The 23,554-nt window shown below is 35.4% G+C and overlaps 3 protein-coding genes and 1 long non-coding RNA gene across 13 annotated transcripts; 2 read left to right on the plus strand and 2 right to left on the minus strand.

The window, feature by feature from the left end:
* Positions 1-511: 511 nt before the first annotated feature.
* LOC132627929 (uncharacterized) lies at positions 512-5,327 on the plus strand. 2 transcript variants are annotated; one of them, XR_009578002.1, is made up of 3 exons: positions 518-929; positions 3,445-4,879; positions 5,185-5,327. It is a non-coding gene; the product is annotated as an uncharacterized LOC132627929 (long non-coding RNA). The 2 variants fall into 2 exon arrangements; XR_009578001.1 differs by lacking the exon at positions 5,185-5,327 and having other exon boundaries at positions 512-929; positions 3,445-5,068.
* Positions 5,328-9,047: 3,720 nt separating this feature from the next.
* LOC132623499 (pollen-specific leucine-rich repeat extensin-like protein 3) lies at positions 9,048-11,684 on the minus strand. The gene has a single exon (XM_060338268.1). The coding sequence runs from the start codon at positions 11,513-11,515 to the stop codon at positions 9,326-9,328; it is 2,190 nt and encodes a 729-aa protein (XP_060194251.1). The 5' UTR covers positions 11,516-11,684; the 3' UTR covers positions 9,048-9,325.
* A 1,106-nt stretch (positions 11,685-12,790) lies between these two features.
* Positions 12,791-19,428, plus strand: LOC132627930 (putative B3 domain-containing protein Os03g0621600). 9 transcript variants are annotated; one of them, XR_009578004.1, is made up of 7 exons: positions 13,022-13,287; positions 14,236-14,710; positions 15,058-15,206; positions 15,524-15,944; positions 16,067-16,236; positions 18,061-18,445; positions 19,056-19,428. XR_009578004.1 is itself a non-coding variant. In XM_060343550.1 (6 exons), the coding sequence occupies exons 2-6, from the start codon at positions 14,263-14,265 to the stop codon at positions 18,391-18,393; spliced, it is 1,521 nt and encodes a 506-aa protein (XP_060199533.1). In that variant the 5' UTR covers positions 12,791-12,994; positions 14,236-14,262; the 3' UTR covers positions 18,394-18,901. The 9 variants fall into 9 exon arrangements, 7 of the variants coding, with proteins under 7 accessions (XP_060199533.1, XP_060199534.1, XP_060199529.1 ...); XR_009578003.1 differs by having other exon boundaries at positions 13,023-13,287; positions 18,957-19,428; XM_060343550.1 differs by lacking the exons at positions 13,022-13,287; positions 19,056-19,428 and adding an exon at positions 12,791-12,994 and having other exon boundaries at positions 18,061-18,901.
* Positions 19,429-20,148: 720 nt separating this feature from the next.
* LOC132629125 (putative transcription elongation factor SPT5 homolog 1) lies at positions 20,149-23,285 on the minus strand. Its single transcript, XM_060344858.1, has 3 exons — positions 23,223-23,285; positions 20,950-21,955; positions 20,149-20,801 (listed from the first exon to the last, which is right to left on the minus strand). Exons 1-3 carry the CDS (start codon positions 23,283-23,285, stop codon positions 20,149-20,151), a joined length of 1,722 nt encoding a protein of 573 aa, XP_060200841.1.
* Positions 23,286-23,554: the final 269 nt, after the last annotated feature.

Below are 23,554 nucleotides of genomic sequence, written 5' to 3' on the forward strand. Positions count from 1 at the left end.
ATAATTTAAAATTCATTTATAATATAAATAGGTAATCTTTTAGGATTTTATTTTAGAATAAACCTCTATTTTTATTAATTATTTTGTATTACTTGCATTGAAATATATAAAGTTACTCACTACTAAAAAAAACAGGTTTTACCGACCTCAAAAAACGACCTCATGAGGTCGGTAAAGTCGTAATATTTATTTTTTAATTTTTTTTAAAAATAAACCGACCTCATGAAGTCGGTAATATTATACCAAAATTTGAAAAAATAATGTACCGACCTCACTAGGTCGGAAATTTATTTGATGATAAATATTATAACTTTATTTTTAATTTAAAAGAATACCGGCCTCACGAGGTCGGTATTATTTTAAATAAAAAATAAAATTATTAAATATACCGATCTCATGAGGTCGGTATATTTTATCAAAAAATAATTATTTAAGTTACCGATCTCGTGAGGTCGATAAATATAATTACAAAATAAAAATCTGATCACTTAATTTATTAAGCCTGTGTTCCTTTACCTCATTTTTACTTTTCACTCAAAATTTAAAATCCCCCGCCCACTCCTCTCTCTCTCCTCCTTTCACCACCACCACCGTATCCTCACCACATCGCCGTACCTTCGCCGCTAGACAGCTCCGCCGCCAGCCATCTTACTTGTTGAAGAAAAGGAGCAAAAGATTCAAGCTTCCTTCCTTTCAGTTCAATTTCAGGTCATTGCTGACGGCCGGTTCCAAATCCAAAACCCTAAGCTCTTTGTTCCGTTCCTCTACTAAATTATCAAAACAATAGAAATCCGCTACTACACCTTCAACTGCCTCAGCACAAGATATTGCCCAAAAACAATATGTATCTTCCATTAACTCAACATCTAATGTTTCTTCTAAGCCTCTCAGTGAAATAATAGCCGAATGCATCAACTTTAATGACTCTGGTAAGCTCACTTTTCAATTCTTTTTTCCTTTATAAGTAGAAACACTTAAAATTGATTAATAATTTGTGTTCAAGATTTAAAATTGGTAGTTGACTGTTGTCTCATACTAGTAGTTGTAGAATTACCCTTGTAGTTTCTTGTTATTCTTGTACTTCAATTATCGTAATATTTTGTTGTAGTTGTTTCTTTTAAGAATGCTTGAACTTTAATGACACTGATAAGCACACTTTCCAATTCCTTTTTTGCTGTAACATTATAAGGAGAAACACTTAAATTGATTAATTATTTGTGTTAAAGATTTTAAATTGGTAGTTGAGTGTTGTCTCGCTTATCCGATGATATTAGTAGTTGTAGTATTACCCTTTTAGTTTTTTGTTATTGGATTTTTGTTATGCTCACTTTCCATTTTATTTTATTTTTTTGCTGGAAGAGTATAAGGAAAAACACTTAAAATTGATTAATTATTTGAGTTAAAGATTTGATTTTGATAGTTGAGTGTTGTCTCGCTTATATGATGATACTAGTAGTAGTTGTAGTATTACCCTTGAAGTTTCTTGTTATTCGATTTTTGTTAAGCTCACTTAGGGTGTGTTTGGTACGAAGGAAAGTGTTTTCATGGAAAATATTTTGTACTGGGATAACCCCTTAATCCCTGTAACCAAGTGGCCCCTAAGTCTTAGATAAGTTAAAACCTGAGGAAGAACAACTAATTAATATTAACTTCTCTTTGTTTATTCTTTTGTTGACTCTTTTGATTGTGTTTTTTACTTTGCTATACTGAGTGGACTTAGTTGTTCAAATTAGAGAAGAGTTGTTTAATATTAATGCACATTATGATAGATGCCATCATATTGGTACGACATCATGTTTTGCTTATTGTACTTAGGACAATGTTAGTTTGGTAGAGCAATAGTGAAGAGGCTCTCCAGCTTTCCTGCGACTTCTACTTTCTTTGGCTTGGATTTGGGAATTTTTGTTGTGTACACAGTTGTTCTACCACGTAGAAGATGATATTACCTTCCTCTGCTAAATGTATATTGAAATGGTAGAAGTATCTGTCAATATGTCTTTTTTCATTCCTTCTTGAGTCCTGATTTTGGAGTGGGGCTATCTTCGAACTTCAATAATTCATGTTGTGACCTTTGAAGTCTTAATAATAGTTCGAGAACTCCTAAATGGGTCACCACAAATTTTTAATTGCCAGATCGAAAAATTCTGCCACAATGTCTAAAATGTCATTCCCCACTTTGGAGTTTGAATCTTCCTCTGTCTTAGGAATTCTTTTATGATATTTGATAGCAAAATCATGCCTGCGCCTTAAAGGCTTAAACTCACTGCCCATCATAGTCAATATATGACTTTATCTGCAGTCAATATAATTTAGATACGATCTTATTATGGTGCCAATTATTGTTTACGGCTACTCAGCTATACGATTAGACCATCAATAGATACATGTAGTATTTTGTCTTGTACGGTTGTACGTATACTTGTACGTTGGTTCTTGAGGGGTACGGTACGGCAGAAACAAAAGATGCTGGAATGAAAGAGTAAACTGACTTGGCAGCTACTCCATAAATATATAAACAGAAAAGCAGAATCTTATACTTTTGCATCTGATGGTACTTTTCTCCCACCTTAATGTTATAATTATTGAAGTTCCTTTAGAAAAAGATTAGTTCTATTGTTTCTGCTCTTTCTTGTGAATTCTTTCTCTTCTTGCTAGGTATTTTGGAATATGATGCACCTGAATGCATCTGTTGTTGATCTCTTTAAAAATACAAATTATTTATGTCATTGCCTTTCCAAGATAAGGCACGTATAAGTAAATTGAAAAACTTTGTGCAAGTTAGTACATTGGAAAAATGTTCAATTTACCAGTTGTTAAAAAAAAAATGTACAGTGGAAAAATGCATGGTTAGACTCAAAGTTTAGAATTGATTGCAACTATCTGCTTAGCGAAATGTTGCCTTGATGAGAATTCGCCAATTGGTGTTTGTTTATAGTGTAAACTGCAAAGGGACTACAAAATTGGTTTAATTTTTAAAAAATGGAATGGTTGTTGCTGAATAGGCGGGCTACTTTGATTAAGGTTTTACCACTCTTTTTGATTTGAGCTTATGACTACAGTGGCGGAGCTAGCATATTAAATTCGGGATATAGCTTTCTGTTGACTAGTTTACCATTGTAATGTGGATGACCAGTAATGTTGTTGCATCCATTGCTCTTATATGAAGAAGTAGTATGATATATTTTTCACTTATTGTTCCTGCAGTATCCCTATCATCCAAAAAGATTAGTGGCGTTGTTCATGTTACAAGCTTTAGGTTCTCGTATTTAGAAGATTGAAATCTGAATATTCAACATGAGATGATAGAAACTCACTTTACTACTTGTTCACCTAGTGCATTAGTATAGATCAAAATGGTGTTCTCCGTGGCATTTTAGATCTGTATACTTGCGATGTTTTTCTACAATATTATCATCTTTTGACATAGTTATTTTATTATTTCAGGTCATGGAGTATGAAGTTCAAAAATTTCCCTTGTGGAAGATTTCACTATGATGAAGAGTAGGGATGTACATGGACCGGGTTGGTTCGGATTTTTTAAAGACCAAACCAAACCAATTGCATCGGATTTTTAAATCTATACACCAAACCAAACCAACAAAAGTCGGGTTTTTCAACCTCGGATTTTCTCGTTTTTTTCGGGTTTTTCGGGTTTTTTCCGGTAAAGTCTTCATACTAAAAATATAACTTGTACTTCAAATATTTCTTTAGTCCTAGTAAGATACGACTATCTAATTAAGATATTTATTAAGAAAATAACACAAAACGTGCTGAGAGATGACATTGTACTAAAATATTCAACGAAAAAAATTAATGTAATTACATAAAATAAAATTTTCATAATCTAAAAGTACTAAGTCATGCTACAATAAATACAATTAATTTATAAGGCATGTAGAAAATGATCATAATCTCAGGGGTCGTTTGGTTCAAAAACAAATTACGCTGGGATAAGTTATGCTGGGATTAATTACGTTGGATAAGTTATGCTGGGATTAGTTATTCTGGAGTTATTTTTTATTAACTGTTTGGTATGTTGGACTAAAGATATTATACATTGGATAATTTCTAAAAAGAAGAGGTTTCTTCTTTATCCCGGGATAACTTATCATGGGATAACTTATTCCACCCTGTGGCAGGTATAAGTTATCCCAGCACTATTTTTACTCCTGGGATAACTTATCCCATGATTACTAACCAAACGAGGGATAAGAAATTGCTAAATTCTTATCCCAAGACTATTTATGTTTATCCTTCATACCAACGACCCCTTAAAGTACTACGTCATGCTAAAATAAGTATGGCTAATAAGTATTAATTACATGACTAGATATTAAAAAAAATAAAAAATTAAGTTATGTATTTTCACTTTCTAAACTAATATAAAACTAAAGAATAGATATCAAAATTATTGTCATTCCAGTGTTAGATATGAATTTCTTCTGTTAGCATTAGTATTGATTTGATTTTTGTTGAGTTTTATTTGAGTTACTAATATCATTGAGCTATAAAACTTATTAAACCATTCAAAATTCTAATTCGAAGCTTGAAATAATATGTTAAAAGACAAAAAACTATGAAAAAGTTAAAGAAACATTTATAAATTACTATAAATAAATATTTCTATTTATAAAATATGTTTGAAATTTTATAAATGTAATGTCGGGTTGGTTTGATTCGGTTTGACTTTTTTTTAGCTAAAACCAAACCAAACCAATAGTATTCGGGTTTTTCTTTTTAAAACCAAACCAAGTCAAACCAAACCACTAGTCGGGTTTTTTTCTCGGTTTGGTTCGGATTATCGGTTTGGTGCGGTTTGTCGGTTTGCTTTGTACACCCCTAATGAAGAGTTTGGAAAATTATTTGAAGACATTAATCGGTAGGACTAGTTATTTATTTCAAACAAGATCATTTTATTTTTTTAGGTTGTGACATTAATATTTTGGATTAGTACTTTCTTTTATTTGTTTAGATTTAATAAGATATTTTTTTAATGAATTAATTGTCTTTTAGCACTTTCCAATCTTTCGTTGCTTCTAGCCCACTACGAGCTCCCTTATACTAGTAATTGTATTTTCTGAATGTAGTAGCTTAATGTTTTATGTATTTATAGTAGTTTGATGTATTGTTGGCAGCTGTTTGAGCTGGTTTAATTTGAAAGTAAAATTATTTTCATCTTGACAGGTGGGCAGCTGGAATAACAGCTAGGTGCTACCATTTTTCTTGCAGAGTATCGACCTCATGAGGTCGGTTTTGGGCCCAGACACATAAAATACCGACCTCATGAGGTCGGTTTTCTGTAAAATATTTTCAGAAATTGTAAATTACCGACCTCATGAGGTTGGTTTTCTGGAAAATTTTTCAGGGAATTGCAAATTACCGACCTCATGAGGTCGGTTTTCTGCAAAATATTTTCAGAAATTGCAAATTACCTCATGAGGTCGGTAAACTAATATCATTATATTATTAATATAATTTACCGACATAATGAGGTCGGTATTTCATATAATTAATATTCGACTAAAAAAAAATTACCGACCTCATGAGGTCGGTAAACTAATATCATTATATTATTAATATAATTTACCGACATAATGAGGTCGGTATTTCATATAATTAATACCCGTCTAAAAAAAAATTACCGACCTCATGAGGTCGGTAATATTTCCGACCAACTCTTTTCCGACCTAATTTTGAGGTCGGTTTTTGCCCAAAACCGACCTCATGAGGTCGGAAATTGCCCCTTTTTTTAGGTCGGAAAATGCAGTTTTTTTAGTAGTGACTATTACTTGTTATTTTTACTTGTATAAATAGATATTAGAGTTTTGATTATTATTAATAAAAAAAAAATTATTCTTCTCATTTATTTCATTACAGAACGGCATGAAGTTATATACTCAATTAGGGTTTCTCACTTTTCTTTTTCTATCTCGACAATAATATATTTTTTTAATAGGAAATTTATTACATAGATTAAAGAGATAAAAAAAACCATGATTTTAACGAAGCAAAAGAAAAAAAAAAGACAAGTTGATAATGTAAGGGTAAAATAGGAATTTGAAAAATTCAATTAGGATAAATGAGGGAGAATGAATATTGTTCAAAGTTGAGGAGAAATTTTATTTTTAGAGTAAAGTTGGGGGGTGGAAATAATTTTCACCCATTATTTAAATGAACTGAAAAGAAAAATATGTCATGTAAAATGCAATCAAAGCGATAAACATCTTATTTAACATGCCTCAAGGCTCTACATGTTACACCTCGGAAATTTCCGTATGTGTTGATTTGTGGATAGGTTAATATGAGCTTAAGGTGATTATGAAATCCCTACGAGGTTAAGCAAAAGATTAGATAGCTTGAGATTCATCTAATAAGATTTTGAAGTTTTATGAATATGTGAAGTTTAGTTTGTTGAAGAGAGCGAAACGGAAGTCGTGTTCGGAAATATTCCGCTATGATTGAGCTAATGTTTATGTGGTGATGTTTTAAAGGGCTAATATAGAGCCTATTGTATGGTTAACGAAGTATTATACAAGTGCTAAGAAGGTTCCATAAGGATTGGAGATCAAACGAGTCGACGAAAACGAACTTCGGGAAACCGGGGATTATACAGCCAAACATACTGGCCGTATAAAAAATACGGACCGTATGTTGGACCGTACAATCAGCCCAGATTGGCACCCCTCTCTGGACCAAATCTACGGCCAGACATACGGTCAGTATAATTTATACGGACCGTATGTTGGTCCGTAGAGCTGGTCGGGACAGGTTTGGTGTATTTAATGAGGGATCCAAGTCTCATTTCCTTTCACACCCATTCTCTCTAAAACATCTCTCTACACTTCTCCCACAAGAATTCTAGAGATATTAGTGATCAACAACATCAATCTAAGTGAATCAAGTGTAAGAAACCCATTAAAGTTCATCCAAGGCAAGGAATCCAAGTGAAGTTGAAACTAGGGTTTTGCTCAAGTGAGGTGTTTTCACCCAAGGTTCATCCCTACACCATCTAAGGTAAGATTTCTGGTATTTCCATGTTGTTTAAGGTATTTGAAAGTTGAAACACTTGGATTATAGAAGGATATAGAAAAATGGGTCACGAATGTGGAAATAGTGCCATTTTGAGTAATAGCTTGAATTGAGTCATGATTCTTGATGTGTTGTAATATGGATATGTTATAAATGATGTTAAGAACATGGGATAGGCAATGTATATGAATGAACGTAGTCGTGTGTTATGACCATGGATATGAGTGATTGGAAGTGAATCGAGAAATATAGATAATGTGGATAAATAAAGACTATTGTTATGATATTATGAATGTAGTATTGACGTTTGAGAGTTGATATATGATATGGAAGAAGTCGTATAAATAAAGGAGATGCTGTCCAATTTTCTCTAGTTTTAGTCGTGTATGCTAGCCATTGATTTCTAATGATAGTATGACTCTAATGAAGGTAGAAACGTGAGCATGGAAGGAGAACGTGTAAGTGTAGAATAGTTGAACGGGAAGGTATATAAGGCTAACCCTTCTTTCATAAGGCATGGTTCTTTGGCCAAATATCTACTCTTCTATGAGCCTATGACGCTCTCCAAATGATTCTATCCTAAAAAAGGCTACAAAGCTTATAATTCACGATATGTATTACGATTGTACTAGATTCCTCATATGACGAATAATCCTATAAGGATAGATGTGATGAATAACGATAATGGTAATGATGATAACGATGATAATAGTAATGATGCTTATGAGCTATTATGTATATGTGCCTATGTATAACTATTATGGAACTCCGAGCTTATAAGACCGGGTAGAATGTATATATTTATGTAACGCGCGCGCACCTCTGCAGTTGGGTACGGATAACCCTGAAGCCTTAGTAGAGCCAGGTATATGAAACCCTGAAGCCTTGGTTGGCCAGGTATGTATGATAACCGAGCCTAGCCATGGTCGGGTACGTGAAACACCGAACCTTCGTGGTCGGGCATGCTATGTAAATGTTATGTATATACTATGTAAATGTTATGTATGTGCTATGGATGTGTATATGATATAGATATGAGTATGAATACGAATATGAATAAGAATACGTATATGAATACGACTATGGATACGAAATGTAAGTGAGTACGGATATGAGTACAGATACGAATACGGAAGTATGTACACAATCTCACATTAGAAATGGAAAGTCCCTGTGAAAGGCAAGTAAGTGCTTATGACGATGACACTACTATCTCCCATCATATGTTATTTCTTATATTGCTTATTATGCTTCTATATTGATATTGATCATGCTTTACATACTCAGTACATTCTTCGTAGTGACGTCTTTTTGTTTGTGGACGCTGCATCATGCCCGCAGGTGGCCAGGGAGACAGACTTGATTCATAGCTACATTACTCAGGGACTACATAGCGGAGCTCCATTTCTTTCGGAGCTAAAGCTTTTGGTACTTATTCTTTTGTGTGTATATTTATGGGCATAGTGGGGTCCTGTCCCGCCTATATGATATGACATACTCTCCTTAGAGGCTCGTAGACATGTGTATATGGTTAGATGTGTTTGGCCTTGTCGGCCTATATTTTGGACGTCATTTTGTTGGCCTCGTCGGCTTATGTACATTGATATGGGCATAGTTGCTAATGTTGATATAAAGGTATTGTTGTCCAATGGAATTAGTATGATTGATGAATAGAAATGTATGATTTTATATGTGGCTCACCTAGATGTAAATGTAAAGGTATGATAAGAGGTGTTAAGTTAAGGGGTGTATGATTTTATATGTGGCTCACCTCGTCGGCTTAATCACACTTTATATAACAAAGAAAAATCAATTAATGAATGTGTTAAGTTAAGGCCTCGTATTAGAGTTTCGCCTTAGACCTCCAATATTGAGACGCCCCTGCTACCGTCTACAGGCGATCTAACATAGGGTAATCAGATGAGATAATCTCCAAAAGTACATAATTATGCATAGCCTCATGTGGAAAAACAAAAAGAAAAAGAAAACAACAAACGTTTTTTTCTTTCTTTTTAAAAGAATGGCTCACCCATTGTCGATGATCTTGAAACAACAAATGTAATGATCGATATTACACATTTTTATCAGAATCTGCACTATACCTCTAAAATAACCGAAAGTTCCTTTTCTAATGCACATTTGCAGAAGAAAGGAATGTGGAGTACTATAACTAATTTTTCCTTTGTACACAAAATTAGGAACTAGCTACAAGAGAGAAAAGGGTGTAAGGATACATTTCCTTTTATATTTAGTAAACATGTTATAAAATAATAGAAAAGAAATGAATATCCACCGATTAATATCCTTGGAATATTGGTGGCGGTGGTGATGCATAAACCGAACCAATGTTTGGTGGAAGTGCAACATCTTCGAAAGGTGGAGGTGCAGACAATCTTGGAGGAGGAGGTGAGGACACTGGTTGTGGTGATTGGACAGGAGGTGGTAGAGAAGAGTGAATCGGAGGTGGAGGAGAGTGAACATGTGTTGGTTGTGTTGGTGGTGAGTGGACAGGTAGTTGTGGAGGAGAATAGACTCGTGGAGGTGGGGAGTTGATAGATTGTGGGGGAGGAGAATGAACGATTTTTGATGGAGGAGAATGAACAGGTAGAGGTGGGGAATTAATAGGTTTTGGTGGAGGAGAATGGACAGGTTCACGTGGAGGTGCAGAGTAGACTGGTTTTGGCGGAGGAGAATGGACAGGCGGTGGTAGGGAGTGGACAGGTTGTGGTGGAGAATGGAAAGGTGGAGGTGGAGAATGGACGGGTTTTGGTGGAGGCAAATGGACAGGTGGGGATGGAGAATGAACGAGTGGTGGTGGAGGAGAATGTACAGGAGGAGGTGGGGAATGAATGAGTGGTGGTGAAGGAGAATGTGCTGGAGGGGGTGGCGAGTGGACGGGTTTTGGTGGAGGTGGAGAGTAAACAGGTCGTGGAGGTGCAGAGTGAATGGGTTGTGGAGGAGGAGAATGGACAGGTGCAGGCGGAGAGTGGACGGGTTTAGATGGAGGAGAATGGACAGGTAAAGGTGGGGAGTGGACTGGTCTCAGTGGAGGAGAATGAACACGTGGAGGTGGGGAATGGACGGGTCGTGGTGGAGGAGAATGGACATGTGGAGGTGGGGAGTGGACGGGTCGTGCTGGAGGAGAATGGACAGGTGGAGGTAATGAGTGAACGGGTCGTGGTGGAGGAGAATGAACACGCGGAGGTGGAGAGTGTATGGGTTGTGGTTGAGGAGGTTGTGGTGGATTAGGCTTTGGCTTGGGAGGCTGAGGTTTTTGCATGGAAGGTTTCTTAGGAGGAGAATTTACTGATAGTTTTTCGCATTTGCCACAATCAATTGGCTTGCTCACAACAGAATCACACTGATGTTGAGACTTTTGTTTTGGTCTATTCTGCAAACAATTATTTGTATCATCAAAAGTCACATCTTTTCTTGAAAATAAATTTTCGCAAGCTTTACCTTCACCATTGAAATAATTTAATGCAAATGTGAGATTCTTCAAATGTGGCATGCGACAGAGATCTTCAGGAATTATTCCACTTAAATCATTGTTTGAAATGTCTAACAGCTCAATCTGAGAAAGTCCATTAAAGGACTTTGGCAAGGTCCCGAAAAATGAATTTCCAGCAACATTAAACACTGTTACATTTTTAAGCAATCCGATCTCAGCTGGCAAACATCCAGCAAGATCATTATTCAAGAAAACAATCTCATCCAAGTCTGCCATCTTACCGATGCTACTAGGAATGCATCCTGTAAATTTGTTATTTGCAAACACAATTACGGAAGCCGAAGAATTTCCAAGATTATCCGGGATGGTGGAGGTGAAACGATTGTCATTCAAGAAAAGAGCATCAAGATCTTTGTCGAACAATTCTGGAGGCACTGCTCCCTCAAAATTATTAAACCTTAGATCAAGGTACTTAAGACTAGGCATCGAGAGAACAACCTTAGGAAAAGGGCCAACCAAAAGGTTGTTGCTAACATCTAATTCGTGCAACAACTCTAACCTTTTGAGACTTTCTGGAATGATTCCACAAAAGCGATTAGAGTTGAGATGGATTAGAGCTATATCTGTTAATAATCCTAATTCAACAGGAAGGTGGCCTGCAATATCTGCATGGTTGAGATCCATTCCAGCAACGACCGTGACACTAGGATCATCGAGAGCAGGGGAACAAAACACGCCTTTGTAGTTGCAAATGTCTGGACCTTCCCAGTTACTGGTGAAATTAAAAGGGTCAGAATAAACAGCCTCTTTCCAGGCTTTTAGAGCGATATAGGCACGCCTAAGCCTGGAATTTGAGAATGTAAAGTTTAGATTGAGCTCGTATTCATAATTGTCCGGTAAGTCACCATCTTCAGGCAACATTAAGAGTTGACGTCGTGCAATAAATGATGCTTCTTCATCGGAAAGTGCATAAGATAATGAAAAAAGAAGAGAAAGGAGGAGGAAGAAAATGAGAAAACAACTTGAGATATGCATTTTGGTTTTTTTCTAACAAGCTGCCTTGGGGAAACTACCAAGGCTGCCCTACAAAAAAATAAAAATAAAAACTAAATTCAACAAGGATAAGAGTTTTTGGAAAGATCAAGAAATCCTCATTATATGAGTAATGAAATTCAGATTCTTGGTGAGAGTAGAGTATGGGATATATAGGTTATAGGCTTATAGCTAAGGGTCAGATGGTGTCAATTATACATGAAAAGCTAAGAGTATTTTTAGAAAGCCAGTGAGAGGCCAGTGATGATCGATAAAACACCTGAAGAAAGAATAAGATCACAAAGGCAAGCCTTAAATTTCTCTAGGCCGATGGGTTAATTATGACATATATCTTCTCTGCTAACATAAAAATGGAATATTAACACTTGTCCAACACATAGAGAAATATGAGATAATTTGACTTTGTAGCTTGTATTATAGCAAGTATCAAAAAAAATTTGTTACTGGAATGGACTGTGTAAAAATGCAACCATAGAAATCCATCTGGTAATCATTTTGTGTGTCTTATAAGTCTGCTATATGCAGGAAACACCTTATTATACACTTGTGGTTCTACCAAGTAACCAGGCAAAGTCAGGAGATGTTTGTGACTTGTAAGTTCTAACTAATAGATTGCCCACTTAAACAAACAAGAAGTCCATTGCCATGAGTTCTATTTTATGTAGTGTCTAGACTTCTCTTTTCATTTGCATTTTTCTGAACTAACTAGTAAATTTATCAGTGGCTACCCTTTAGCGAGTAAATTAGGCCAAGTTCTGTGTCATTTGCAATATCGTTATATTAAAAATGAAGCCCATAACAATCTTCCTCTATAACAACGTTTCACTATTACAATCAAATTTTCTTTTGAAATTGACTTTTCATGTTATGTTTTGTTATAGTATGTTTTTCATAGCAACATTTTGCTTTAGCAGCCAAATAATATCTGGAAAACGATGCCATTGTAGAGATGTTTGATTGTAGATGCTTAATTTCTAGAGCTAAATTTAATATAAACTAATTTACTTTTTTGAATTGAAAAATAGATATCTGAAAATTACACAAAGTAGCCTCTTATAGAATTTCTCTCACCTCAAAATGATGAAAAAATATATTCAATTTTAAAATAAAAAGGTCATCTAGTTCGCTTGACAAGTTAGGTCGGGAATAATAATGCATATATTATAGTAGTAAAATATAAAAGAAGTAACATGAATGAATTGGTCCTATTAGTTGTCATCATCTAAATCCTATAATAATCATTTGGATTACGTTCTCATTTCCGGTAAAATTGTAAAAAAATAAAAAATATAGGGGGAACTTGAGATGAGACGACCCAATTGTAACTTGGATCTAATCCGTAAAACACCACAAGTGTTGCAGTAGTACTTTGTTTCTTCACTTGACCAACGCGCCTTGTTTTCCACGTACACGTCACAGCCCTCCAACCAAGGCGAAAAGTCAGAGTATTTTGTTCCGCGTGTAAGTCACGCTTCATCTCAGAGGAGCTCGCTCGTGTCATTGCTCTGTACAGAAATTGTTATTTTTCATCTAAAATTCTCTCTTTTACGAGTAAATTAATTTCCACTTTCTCTCGATTTTCAACATTTGCTTTCTAAATTACTTGTTTAATTTCACACCCCCAGATTCTCAAAAAATGCTTTAGGTTTTTGACTTCAATATTTAGGTAAAGAAGAGAGGATATAGAGATGTGGGATGCAAAAAGGCCTCATTTTCTTGTGGGTTTTAACCCTTCTATGAGTTCTGAAAAAATGGTAATACTATGAATTTTTTCTTTTTTGTTCCTCTCTATGTTATGCTGGAATATAGAAAGACTTCATTTTTTTTTTCCTGTGTTGGGTTTGTTGGTATTCTTACTGCATTGGGCAAAAGTGTTGTGAAAAAAGGGGTTGGCCAAGAATGTTGTTTTTGGATCAAAGATACTAACTTTAGTGAAATTATTATGTGGACTACTCATTGAACAAATGCATGATGAGAGTGAATGCTGCATTGAGATTGCTTTTCATTTAAGTGCTAATTTAGTAGTATTCCCCCTCTGTCCCAATTTATGTGACGCCTTTCTATATTTAGTAGTAACAATTTAACTTTAAACTTATCATTATAAATGATTTACAACCACGCAAGCATATATGACTTGTTTTAGATCACAAGTTTTGAAAGTCTTTCGTTCATTCTTAAACTCCGTGCTCAGTCAAACACCTTCACATAAATTGGGGCGAAGGGAGTAGTACTTTAAGCTGCAGTTACTTCACTTAGGAAACAATTATGTCATACATATATGAGTATTGGATGTGCTACGTATCAGACAATGATACATTCATCTTTTAAGTTTAACAAGCTTCATAATCTATTCTAAACTGAGATCTTAGTATTCAGAGTATAAGGCGCCTTATCTTAGGGCCCTGCATAGGTGCGCGGCGGGGTCCATATGAATGAGCTACGCGAGGCTAACGTGTGCTACTTCCTGAGGAGTATGTGGCCAGGCGTGTGATACTTTTTCCACGTGATTATTTCATGGCAGTATCAAGAGTTTTGTAATAGAGATCAGTATCCCGTTTGTATAAATGTTTTGAGTAACATTGCTCTTGAAACGGCTTGCCTATGCATTTTATAAGGAAGAACTTAGTGTTATCAACTCTTAGAACGACATGGTTGATCAACTCTTGCAAAGTTCATTAACTGTTTTGATTTCTCTATTGCAGAAAATTCCATCAAAATTCATTAAACATATGGAAGGAAGGGCTCCCGGAACAGCACTTTTGGTGGGTCCCAGTGGAAATTCTTGGCCTGTGGACTTAATACAGCGAGATGACGGTTTATTCTTCCACAGTGGATGGGTTTCATTTGTTAATGATCACTGCCTTGAAACTGGGGATTCTTTGGTTTTCAGATATGACGGTGATTTGCATTTCACTGTGCAAGCATTTGATGAAAGTTCATGTGAGAAAGAAGCTGCTTATAACGCTGATTGCAGTCAAGCAGCAACAAATTTGTACAATCTTGCTTTGAGAAAAAGATTTCGAGGAAACTCAGCTTTATTAGATTGCATCGTTGAAGGTGTTCCGAAGAAAATGAGAAGCACTCAGATTCCTTCAGAAGAGAATGCTGGAGATGCGTTAAATAATACAGTTACTATTGCTGTACCATCTCAAGCAGGGGCTGTCTGCAACAACCCAGGTGAATGGTTAGATTATTCTTTATTACAGTTCCTTTTAATCATGAATAGACATTTCGTAAACAACAATTTTTCCCATTGAATTGTGCAACCGCCTCATCTAAAAGCTAAATGTTTAGAGATTCGACACTTTACAACTTACTTCCTCATGTGTTGGTCTGAATCTTTATGACTTTGTAATATTTCTTACTATGCACATCATTTGTATACATTTATGCCTTGCAATTCTCTTAACTAGATTTTTTGTTGTTTTCGTAAAGGCAAAGAAATTTCAGCTGTTAGCAAACAACTATATAACAAAATTTTTAGTTATCGATTTGGAATAGTAATTGGTATTTTGAATCTAAAGTAGAGGTGAAAATAGACAATGATACCTCCGAGGAAGATATGTGGATGTCTGCACAAGAAGCGGATAAGGTTGCCTATTCATTTACTTCAAGTTTCCCCAGCTTTACGAAAGTTATGAAGAGGTTCAACATCAGTGGCTCATACACCCTGGTGAGTAGGTCTTCCGTTTTCCTTAAAATAACATTTCTTGTTATGTCTTTCTGCAACTTCAAAACCTTATGAATAAACGTGCGGCATTCAGTTGCCTTTTGTAGCCTTTTGTATCATTAGTGATTGGTTTAATGTATGCCTATGCTTTTACGTGTTGGATTTGCTTCATCTTAGGAGATGAGTCACTCTGGAGACATTGGCTTTATTTGATGTTTTGGTTAGACTGGTATTGCAGCGATTAGACAAGTTTATTCTTATTCACCACACCTGCACATGCATCGTTTGATTTGTTGGTCTCGTACATATTTTCTTGGCAGAACATCCCTTACCAGTTTGCCACGGAACATCTTCCCAAATGCAAGGTGAAGATTTTACTTCATAATTTAAAAGGAAAAACTTGGACTGTGAATTCAATCCCAACTACAAGAGTACAAACATCACATACCTTTTGCGGAGGGTGGTTATCCTTTGTTCGCGACAATAACATTGATTTGGGAGATGTCTGCATCTTTGAGCTTGTTCACAAGTGTGAATTACGCGTGCGTGTTCTGAGGGTGGAAAAGGAAGGAAATGATTACAGTAATAAGGTTGTTCATGAAGGACAAGCTGCTGATTATGCTAAAATTTCTGGATGTAAGTCCAGGAAAGCGGGAGCAAATTCTAATCGCTGTTTACAGCGGGTAGCGAAGGCCACGACATATGATAAAAAAGGATCTGCTCATGACAAAGAGAAACCTGGTAATATTTTAAAGAGTCATGATCTCCATTATCAGTCAAAGATCAAGTTAACTAACTTATTTTAGCTGTCCTTCCTGACACTGCACTTGTATTGAATCTTTTTAACTGTCATGCTCGAACAGAAATCAGGAAACCTACTAGTTCTCAAGATAAACAGGGTTCTTTCACCAAGGGCTGCATGTCCATGAAATCAGTACCTGAAGAGAAATTAGCTGCTGAATCTTTCATTTCTAATTTCCCTCATTTTGTGCGGATCATGAAAAAGTTCAACATTAGTGGCTCTTACACTTTGGTGAGTAGCTTTTTTGCATGTTTTATCTTTTTATTTAGTGTTGTAGTCCCAACCTTTTCTGTCCGTCAGGTTTATTCATTTTTCCTTTAATGTTTAATATATGCCAAAAACTTTGTTTACTGACATGAATAATTATTTCCTATGTAGAAACTAAATGTCCACTGGACTTAGTGTCTAATTTTGTCTCTTTATAGAGCTGATGCGTTTGGTATTTGACCCTCTTCGCCTTCTAATAGATAATTCTTTTTAGTAAGGCCCTTCTAACAGAACATATAATCAACAGTCAAAAGAAATCAGAAAATTGTAATCCGAGTGAATCTTATACCTCAACTTTTGCTTATGAGCAAGTCAAGGCAATTGTAAGTTGTAGGTGCTCCAGGCATCCCTGTGAATGATGTGAATCTTGTTAGTGATACCTTTTTTTTCATCTGTAACCTATAAGAGTAATTATATATTTAGTGGTGTCTATTCTATTGGGCGTACATCGAAATAAATGAATTTTAAAGAATATAATGTTCATATGGCCTATCTCTAAAATTGTGTTACTTTGCTTAAGAAGCATCTAGATGAAATTTATATTTAAATACTCCATCCATTATAATGATATGAAACTCATTCCATTGGGACGTTGCATAATGTTTAACGCGATTTCATTTTATACGACTTTCACAACTTTAAATATACAACTGTTCACACTAATGAACTCAAGCTAAACGAGCTTGATCTCAACTCTTTTCATGAACAAACTCGAGCTCGAGATCGAGTTCATGCAAAACTTATTCTATCCCAGCTTGAAGTCAACACTTGCATTGTATGGTAATCTAACTGAACTGGGTTTCATTCGTATATCAGTTAATCCGTCAGATTTCAGCTTGTTACAAGCTCTAATTAAAGAATAAGACGCGTTAGATTATCGTGTATATTGTGATATAGTAACAACCCATAGTATATGTTATGGGATATGTAACCAGAATGTCTAATACTTTTTTCACTTTTCCTCAAGCCTTGTAACCGTGCTGGGCTTGGTGGTGTCCAGGCTATTTATTAAGATTTGACTGGACACTCAAACTGGTAGTGGGTGCCAGTATCTGTTTTTTCTGGTCTAAGATCAAGTGCAATCAGGTTTGGAACATTAATGTGTCTTGGATCAACTGCATTTAGATATGATCTTATTAAAATGTATCTATGTATTAACCTTCATTGTACTCCATGCTGCATTTCCCATTTGATTAAGTCTTATTATTCTTACCTAGTTGTTGTTCGCTTCTACCTATTCCTTTATTTTTTATGCTTGGGAGACTTGATCCCTTTCTGATTCTCTCCTTTCTCGCGTGTAGAAACAAAGAGGTGTGAAATAATGAGGTCAAAATCCTGAATCTTTTAGAATAAGTTTATAAGTATCAAAGGTCTACCTGATTTCTACCAGTTTATTTCTCTCTTTCTACTAACCTCTGAGTAAGGTGTTGGTTGTTTGGTTTTTTTCTTCGTAATGGGAGTCTATGTAGGGTTAGAAATTGAGTTGAGATTGCTCAAGGAGAAAATTAAAACTGGTTTAACTGGTTATTTGGTAAGAGATAAAAGGTGCGAGGCTAGCTGTTGTATGGCTCAACGCACATACTTTTGACACTACCTCGATGTGCTGTAAATAAAGCCTTTTTATTTACTAAAAAAAAAAAAGCAGAATATTAACAAAAGCTGTTCTATCACTCAACTGACTATTCTGGTCTTGAAAAGATTACACTTATGGCATTCTCTTCATTTCTGTTGATACTTGTTCCTTAGGCATTTCTCATACTATTCTTTGCTTTAAATTCATGTTCTTAGCCTTTTACGTCTTCACAGAAAGTTCCATATCAGTTCTCAATGGAACACCTCCCAAAATGCAGAACGGAGATTGTGCTTCATAACTTGAAGGGAGAATGTTGGACTGTAAATTCAATTCCGACTGTAAAGGTACAAACGCTGCACACATTTTGTGGAGGATGGTCTGCATTTGTCCGAGATAATGACATCCAGATGGGCGATATCTGCATATTCGAGCTCATTGGGAATAATGAAATGCGTGTACATATATGTGCAATTGGGAAGAAGGGCCTAGATTACCGAAATGGGATAACTTCTAGCGAGTCGGCTATCCTTTCGTCCTTGACAAGCTAGAGTCCTTTGACATAACAAGCTGTAGGAAAGATTACTTTTTGCCTAATACAAGGTGAGGGGTAAACTCTCCTTGATTCTAATAATTATGGTTCCATTGCATTTGGTAGAGTTGAATAATCTATCTATGCTTTGATCGGTGTTGTATTATTTACAAGGTGACACTTTGCTACTAAAAGGTTTTCGAAATCAGTACACAGTGCCGTTCCACCACATTTTTGCCAAAACCTTGAGAGAGTGGTCATATGAGTGTCACATGTCTTTTTACAGTTTGTTGTTTTCAGATTGGAAGAATCGTGAAACCCTGTTGCAGTACTTTAGAAAGTTTATGTTGCCAAACTCTGGTTTCTAGCTATTTATTTGCTTATGTAGTGCTATTACAGCCCTCTGGTGTTTTGAGAAATGCAAAGTGCCACAAATTTTCAACAAATGAAGGGGATTATGGTACCGACATAAAATTATAGTTGTGATTTTATGCAAATGTTGATGACAAAATGATGATTTACCTTCCTTTTACTATTTCAGTTTCTTTCTTTTCTTTTTCCTGATCACATTTACTGTTTCAGCATCTGGGCTTTCCTTTTATCAACATAAGGATGTTTTTGGTCAATTCGATCATCAGTGCCTAATTACTCTTTGTTTCCGGTTTGGCGTTTTGCTGGAAGATAATATTAGCGAACTTGGATACATTGGATAAGAAAAGGAATACACATCAATGTTATGGAGAAGCGCTTAAAGTAGGTTATCAAACATTTGACCAGGTTGGACATGCCTTCAGTAGCTTAGATGTTTTGTTGTGGGCGTTGTCTGAGAACTCTTGTTGAGACTGTTAGTATAAATACTGTGCGAAAAGCTTCTCATTTCTTAAAGTCATAGATTTCCCTTTGTGAATAAGTCTCCTGTCTGGAGTTAATCCAATTGCCGTGAAACATTTGCTGTTGGTCTGTGTATGGAGGGTATGTAAAAAACAGGACATCTTCTAGAATGAGAAATCAAAGTTTCACATCTATTACTACTTTAGACTCATTAGAACTGTTCCGTTATCACTCTCATATGTATACTGTTTTGGGCTCGCGAACTTTTGGAGTGATCTGAAGATTGCAGTTTCGAATTCTGTCCCGACCTCTAATCAGCGGTAATCTCCAAGCATGCCTTTCACCTTGAAATTGATCTCATTCAGTTGGCTTCAGATACTTTATTAAATTCTATTTGACACTTTATGTAGCAGAAACTATAGCAAATATGGGATCGCAATATGTGTCCTTAATAAGTCCTTTGTTCTTTTGTACTACTTGCTTTAGTTAGTTCTACTGTTTCAGAAAATAGAGAGAAGAAAAACAAAGAACTCAAGTACATTAATTAGTCAAAATTGAATTGTCACATTAAATTTGAGGATTAAAAGTTCCTCCTTTCCATCCCATTCCTCTTATGATCCTCTTACTTATGATCATGACACATTAAAATTATGTGTTTGCAAACATAACGTATCTACCTTCTGGTCGGGTCTACTACTGAGGAACTGGAATAATTTGGATATCAGATTGATCTGACAATTAATGTAAAGCTATTAGTATTGTACATTTAGGAAGCTAGCAAGACAATCAAAACGACTTGAAAAAGATCATAAATCTAACTTTGCATATCAAACTATCAAATACCATGCTTCAGAATAAACGTAAGGGCAAAATATATTTACATTAAGAAAAAACTAGAAATAAGTAAGAGCTCACAGAATGCTAAAACTAGTTCAATTAGTTACTAAGGATTCCATGCTCGACTTCGCATTGGCGTTCTCATTCTTTCATGAATAGGTGTTGCAGGAGAATCTCTTGTTGGAGTCATCCATGGACGAAGTGGAGTTCTTGGACAGTACATAGGAGTCTCACCCCCTCGGCCATATCGTTCTTCCATGCAACTAGAATTCTCCGTTTCCACGTTCTCATAAATTTGATCGCGATCAACATAAACAAAATTCATTTGAGCCTCCAATTCCACCCGGGTTTTATTCCCTCTAACTTCCACAACTGTCCCAGTCATCCCATTATAAGGTCCTTGACGGATTTTAATTCGAGCATTCAATAATGGATCACGCCTTACTCTTCCAAATCCTTCTCGTTTCTTAAGAGGTGGAGGTCTGAAATTGGTTATTGTTACAACCCCATTTCTACTTCTGTTGTTATCTTTAGTACAATATGCAACCTCAGAACTTTTCTGGATATGATCAGCCAACACATCCAATGTGTTAGTAGATTTGTCGGGCAGTACAGTTACTACATGTCCTTTAACTGAAGTAATTGAACCAATTTCACCTTCCTTACTTCCAGAAACAACTTTAACATGATCTCCAAGTTCAAATATCTTGATCAAATCTTTGCTGTGGATTGCAACACTCTCAGGCAAACCTATGCTATCTGGTTTGAGGTAAACAATATCATCATCAACTTTCAGAACCCGTCCTTTTATGGTTTTCAGTTCTCCATTGAGAACAACAACTTGATCTCCTTCCTTAAAATATTTTTTCTTCTGATTTTTTTGCAAGCAGTGTAGAAAAAGATAAACTTTCTGTATCATTATCATCATCTCTAGCTCCGCGAAATTTCTCAAGATCATCCGGAGTTGGCTGAACATTGTTACTGATCGACCTAATGGACACTGGTTTATACAAAAAACCATCTTTGAATTTCATGCCATTAACTGTATCAAAGTAATCCCCAGTAACTAAATCTCTCTGTCGCTTCACTGGAATTTCCAATGCCTTGGCTTTACTAGCACTCCAATATCTCGGTGGAGGACAGAATTTCTTCGACTTTTCCAGCGGTAAATTACCTTCAATTTTGTTAACCAAAGCCTGAAAATCAATTCTTGGAATCAATTTCACAGTAACTCTTCGTCGAATATCATCCACATTCACAACTTGTGCAAGGTCTCCTTTGTAATTCCCAGTCTTCAATCTCACCCAAGAATCATTTGAAAATTCTGATTCTCTGTTTTTCACAGTAAGCACATCAGACATCTCCTTGTTTGGAACCATTACAATCTTATTTTTCAAGAAAATATTGCGCATCCCTTTACATGCATCCCTAACATGAGATTCTTTATCTGCTTCAACGTATATGTAATTCTGGAGATGATCAAGTGCAATTACCGATTTAATTTGCAGTTTAAAGGATTTATCAATTTGCTTCTGCATTAAACATGCACCTACTTCTCTCTCATGGCCAATTGCACACTTAACCATCCATAACTTAGAATCTTTTATTGTAGGCAAAAGTGCTTGCTGAAATTCAAGAACCTCTGTTGCATTTTCCTCTTCTTCATATCTCGATTTTCTTCCGTATCTTTCTACAATTCTACGTGTAAATTCGTCTTCGTCTTCACCAATTTGTGGATGAATAACATGACGTCGTTGGAGGACAGAATTGTCTATTTCGTTGGAATCATCGTCAATGAAACCTTCTTCTGCTTCTTCTTCTTCGTCTTCTCCTTCCTCGCCGCTGTCAACGTCTGCTTCTAACTCAAAAAAATGTGACGCTGCCCTTCTTTTACTACCGATTTCTTCTTCGAACTTTTACAATGTGAAGAAAGTGTGGAACGTAGCAAAATATGCAGTTTGGTTTATGATTTTGTTTTCCAAAGTATGAGGTGTACGTTGCTTTTTATAGGCTTTTAATGTCGGTTTTAGGTAATCCCAAAACAGGAAGTTTTTTTTTTTTTTTTTTTGGTTTATAAAAGTGAAGGTAAAGGGGGATTTTCTGCAAGAGATTTCTGCAATTGGGCGTAACTGTCGTAATCTTTTTTCCTCGTATCTTGGCATACACGTTTTCCGAAGTCAAATGACCCAACAAATTTCCTAAATTATAAATAAGGAAAAAAATATAGCATTAATTACTCCTTTTGACATCTTGTTCGGATGGTTGCTATTCATCATTTCGCAATGTATGATACTGTATTGTATTAATTTTGTAAGTATAATATTTGAACAAATTATATCATTTGTTATGATTTAATTACCATTTTTTGTTTGATTTGAATGGATGCTATTGTGCAATAAATTATACTCCCTCCGTCTCAATTTATTTGACACTTTTTGCTTTTCGATAGTCAAACGAGTTGTTCTTTGATTGTAATTTTTTCATATATCATTTAAATATTTTAAATTATTAATTATGGTGACTTATAGTACTTTTTACGTAGTTTTCAAATATGTAAATTTTATTTCGAAAAATTTAAAGATTCTATGTTCAAACACACGGTCAAAATTATGAAGTTTGACTCTCGAAAAAATGAAAAGTGTCAAACAAATTGGGACAGAGGGAATAGTAATAACTAATAAGTTATCCATCTTGTGAACTTCTTTTTGGTAAATTATTTTTCTGTTTAATTTTCAAGTGGAGCGATAAGCATTAAAAGAAATTGATATCCAGTAGAGTACTACATAATTACATATTCCTTTTACGAGCTAAAACGCATGTTTCTATTCAGTAAATTACTAAATTAGGATTTGACATGATATGTTTTCTAATTCACACCACCAATATCTGGAGTAGCTATACAAGTGTCATTTTCCCGCTCTTAAAAGTTAAAACATAAAAGCATTAAATTCTAGGTAAATGGTCAAATTTGTCATTGAACATGCGAAATGATATAAATTTGTCCTTTGTTAATAGATGGGATCAAATATGCCCTCGTCGTTACTAGTTGGGGTCAAATTGGCCCCTGAACTATGCAAAATGGAACAATTTATCGTTTTTTCAAACTGTGGAAGCGTAGCATCCTGTAATGCCATGTGACAAACAATTAAGGATTATTTTTAAAACGCAGGGTAATTTGACCCTTTCGCATAGTTCACGGGCAAATTTGATCCTTTCGCATAGTTCAAGGGCAAATTTGACCATTGCCCCTAATTTTAAGTTTTTATTTTTTTTATTCCTCTTTGCGCCACTACCTTTACCACCAATCACCCTTTCTTCCTCTTTTAACCCTATGCGGCTATACACCTACATTAAAGAGTAAGGAGAGACATCTTGTAATAACTAAAATTTTCTTCTCGTTTGTTTGATTGCATGTTTTTTCTCCCGATTATTTAAAAATTAATGTTGACGTTACTTTACAAATATGTGTATTACATGACTCGGAGTACATGTGCAACTCATATGCCATGAAA

This window comes from Lycium barbarum, chromosome 2, assembly GCF_019175385.1.
Source record: "Lycium barbarum isolate Lr01 chromosome 2, ASM1917538v2, whole genome shotgun sequence".
In the NCBI taxonomy this organism is placed as follows: domain Eukaryota; kingdom Viridiplantae; phylum Streptophyta; class Magnoliopsida; order Solanales; family Solanaceae; genus Lycium; species Lycium barbarum.

What these genes read in the sequence shown, in the direction of transcription:
- LOC132623499 (XM_060338268.1), bottom strand. Translation starts at nt 11,515, where the DNA reads ATGCATATCTCAAGTTGTTTTCTCATTTTCTTCCTCCTCCTTTCTCTT.
- LOC132627930 (XM_060343546.1), top strand. Translation starts at nt 13,222, where the DNA reads ATGTGGGATGCAAAAAGGCCTCATTTTCTTGTGGGTTTTAACCCTTCT. An exon ending in CTATGAGTTCTGAAAAAATG is followed by an intron (nt 13,288 to 14,235) that starts GTAATACTATGA and finishes TCTCTATTGCAG; the next exon opens with AAAATTCCATCAAAATTCAT. An exon ending in GGCTGTCTGCAACAACCCAG is followed by an intron (nt 14,711 to 15,057) that starts GTGAATGGTTAG and finishes TTGAATCTAAAG; the next exon opens with TAGAGGTGAAAATAGACAAT.
- LOC132629125 (XM_060344858.1), bottom strand. Translation starts at nt 23,285, where the DNA reads ATGGTCAAATTTGCCCTTGAACTATGCGAAAGGATCAAATTTGCCCGT. An exon ending in CCCGTGAACTATGCGAAAGG is followed by an intron (nt 21,956 to 23,222) that starts GTCAAATTACCC and finishes ACATTGTAAAAG; the next exon opens with TTCGAAGAAGAAATCGGTAG. An exon ending in TGATGATAATGATACAGAAA is followed by an intron (nt 20,802 to 20,949) that starts GTTTATCTTTTT and finishes ACCTCAAACCAG; the next exon opens with ATAGCATAGGTTTGCCTGAG.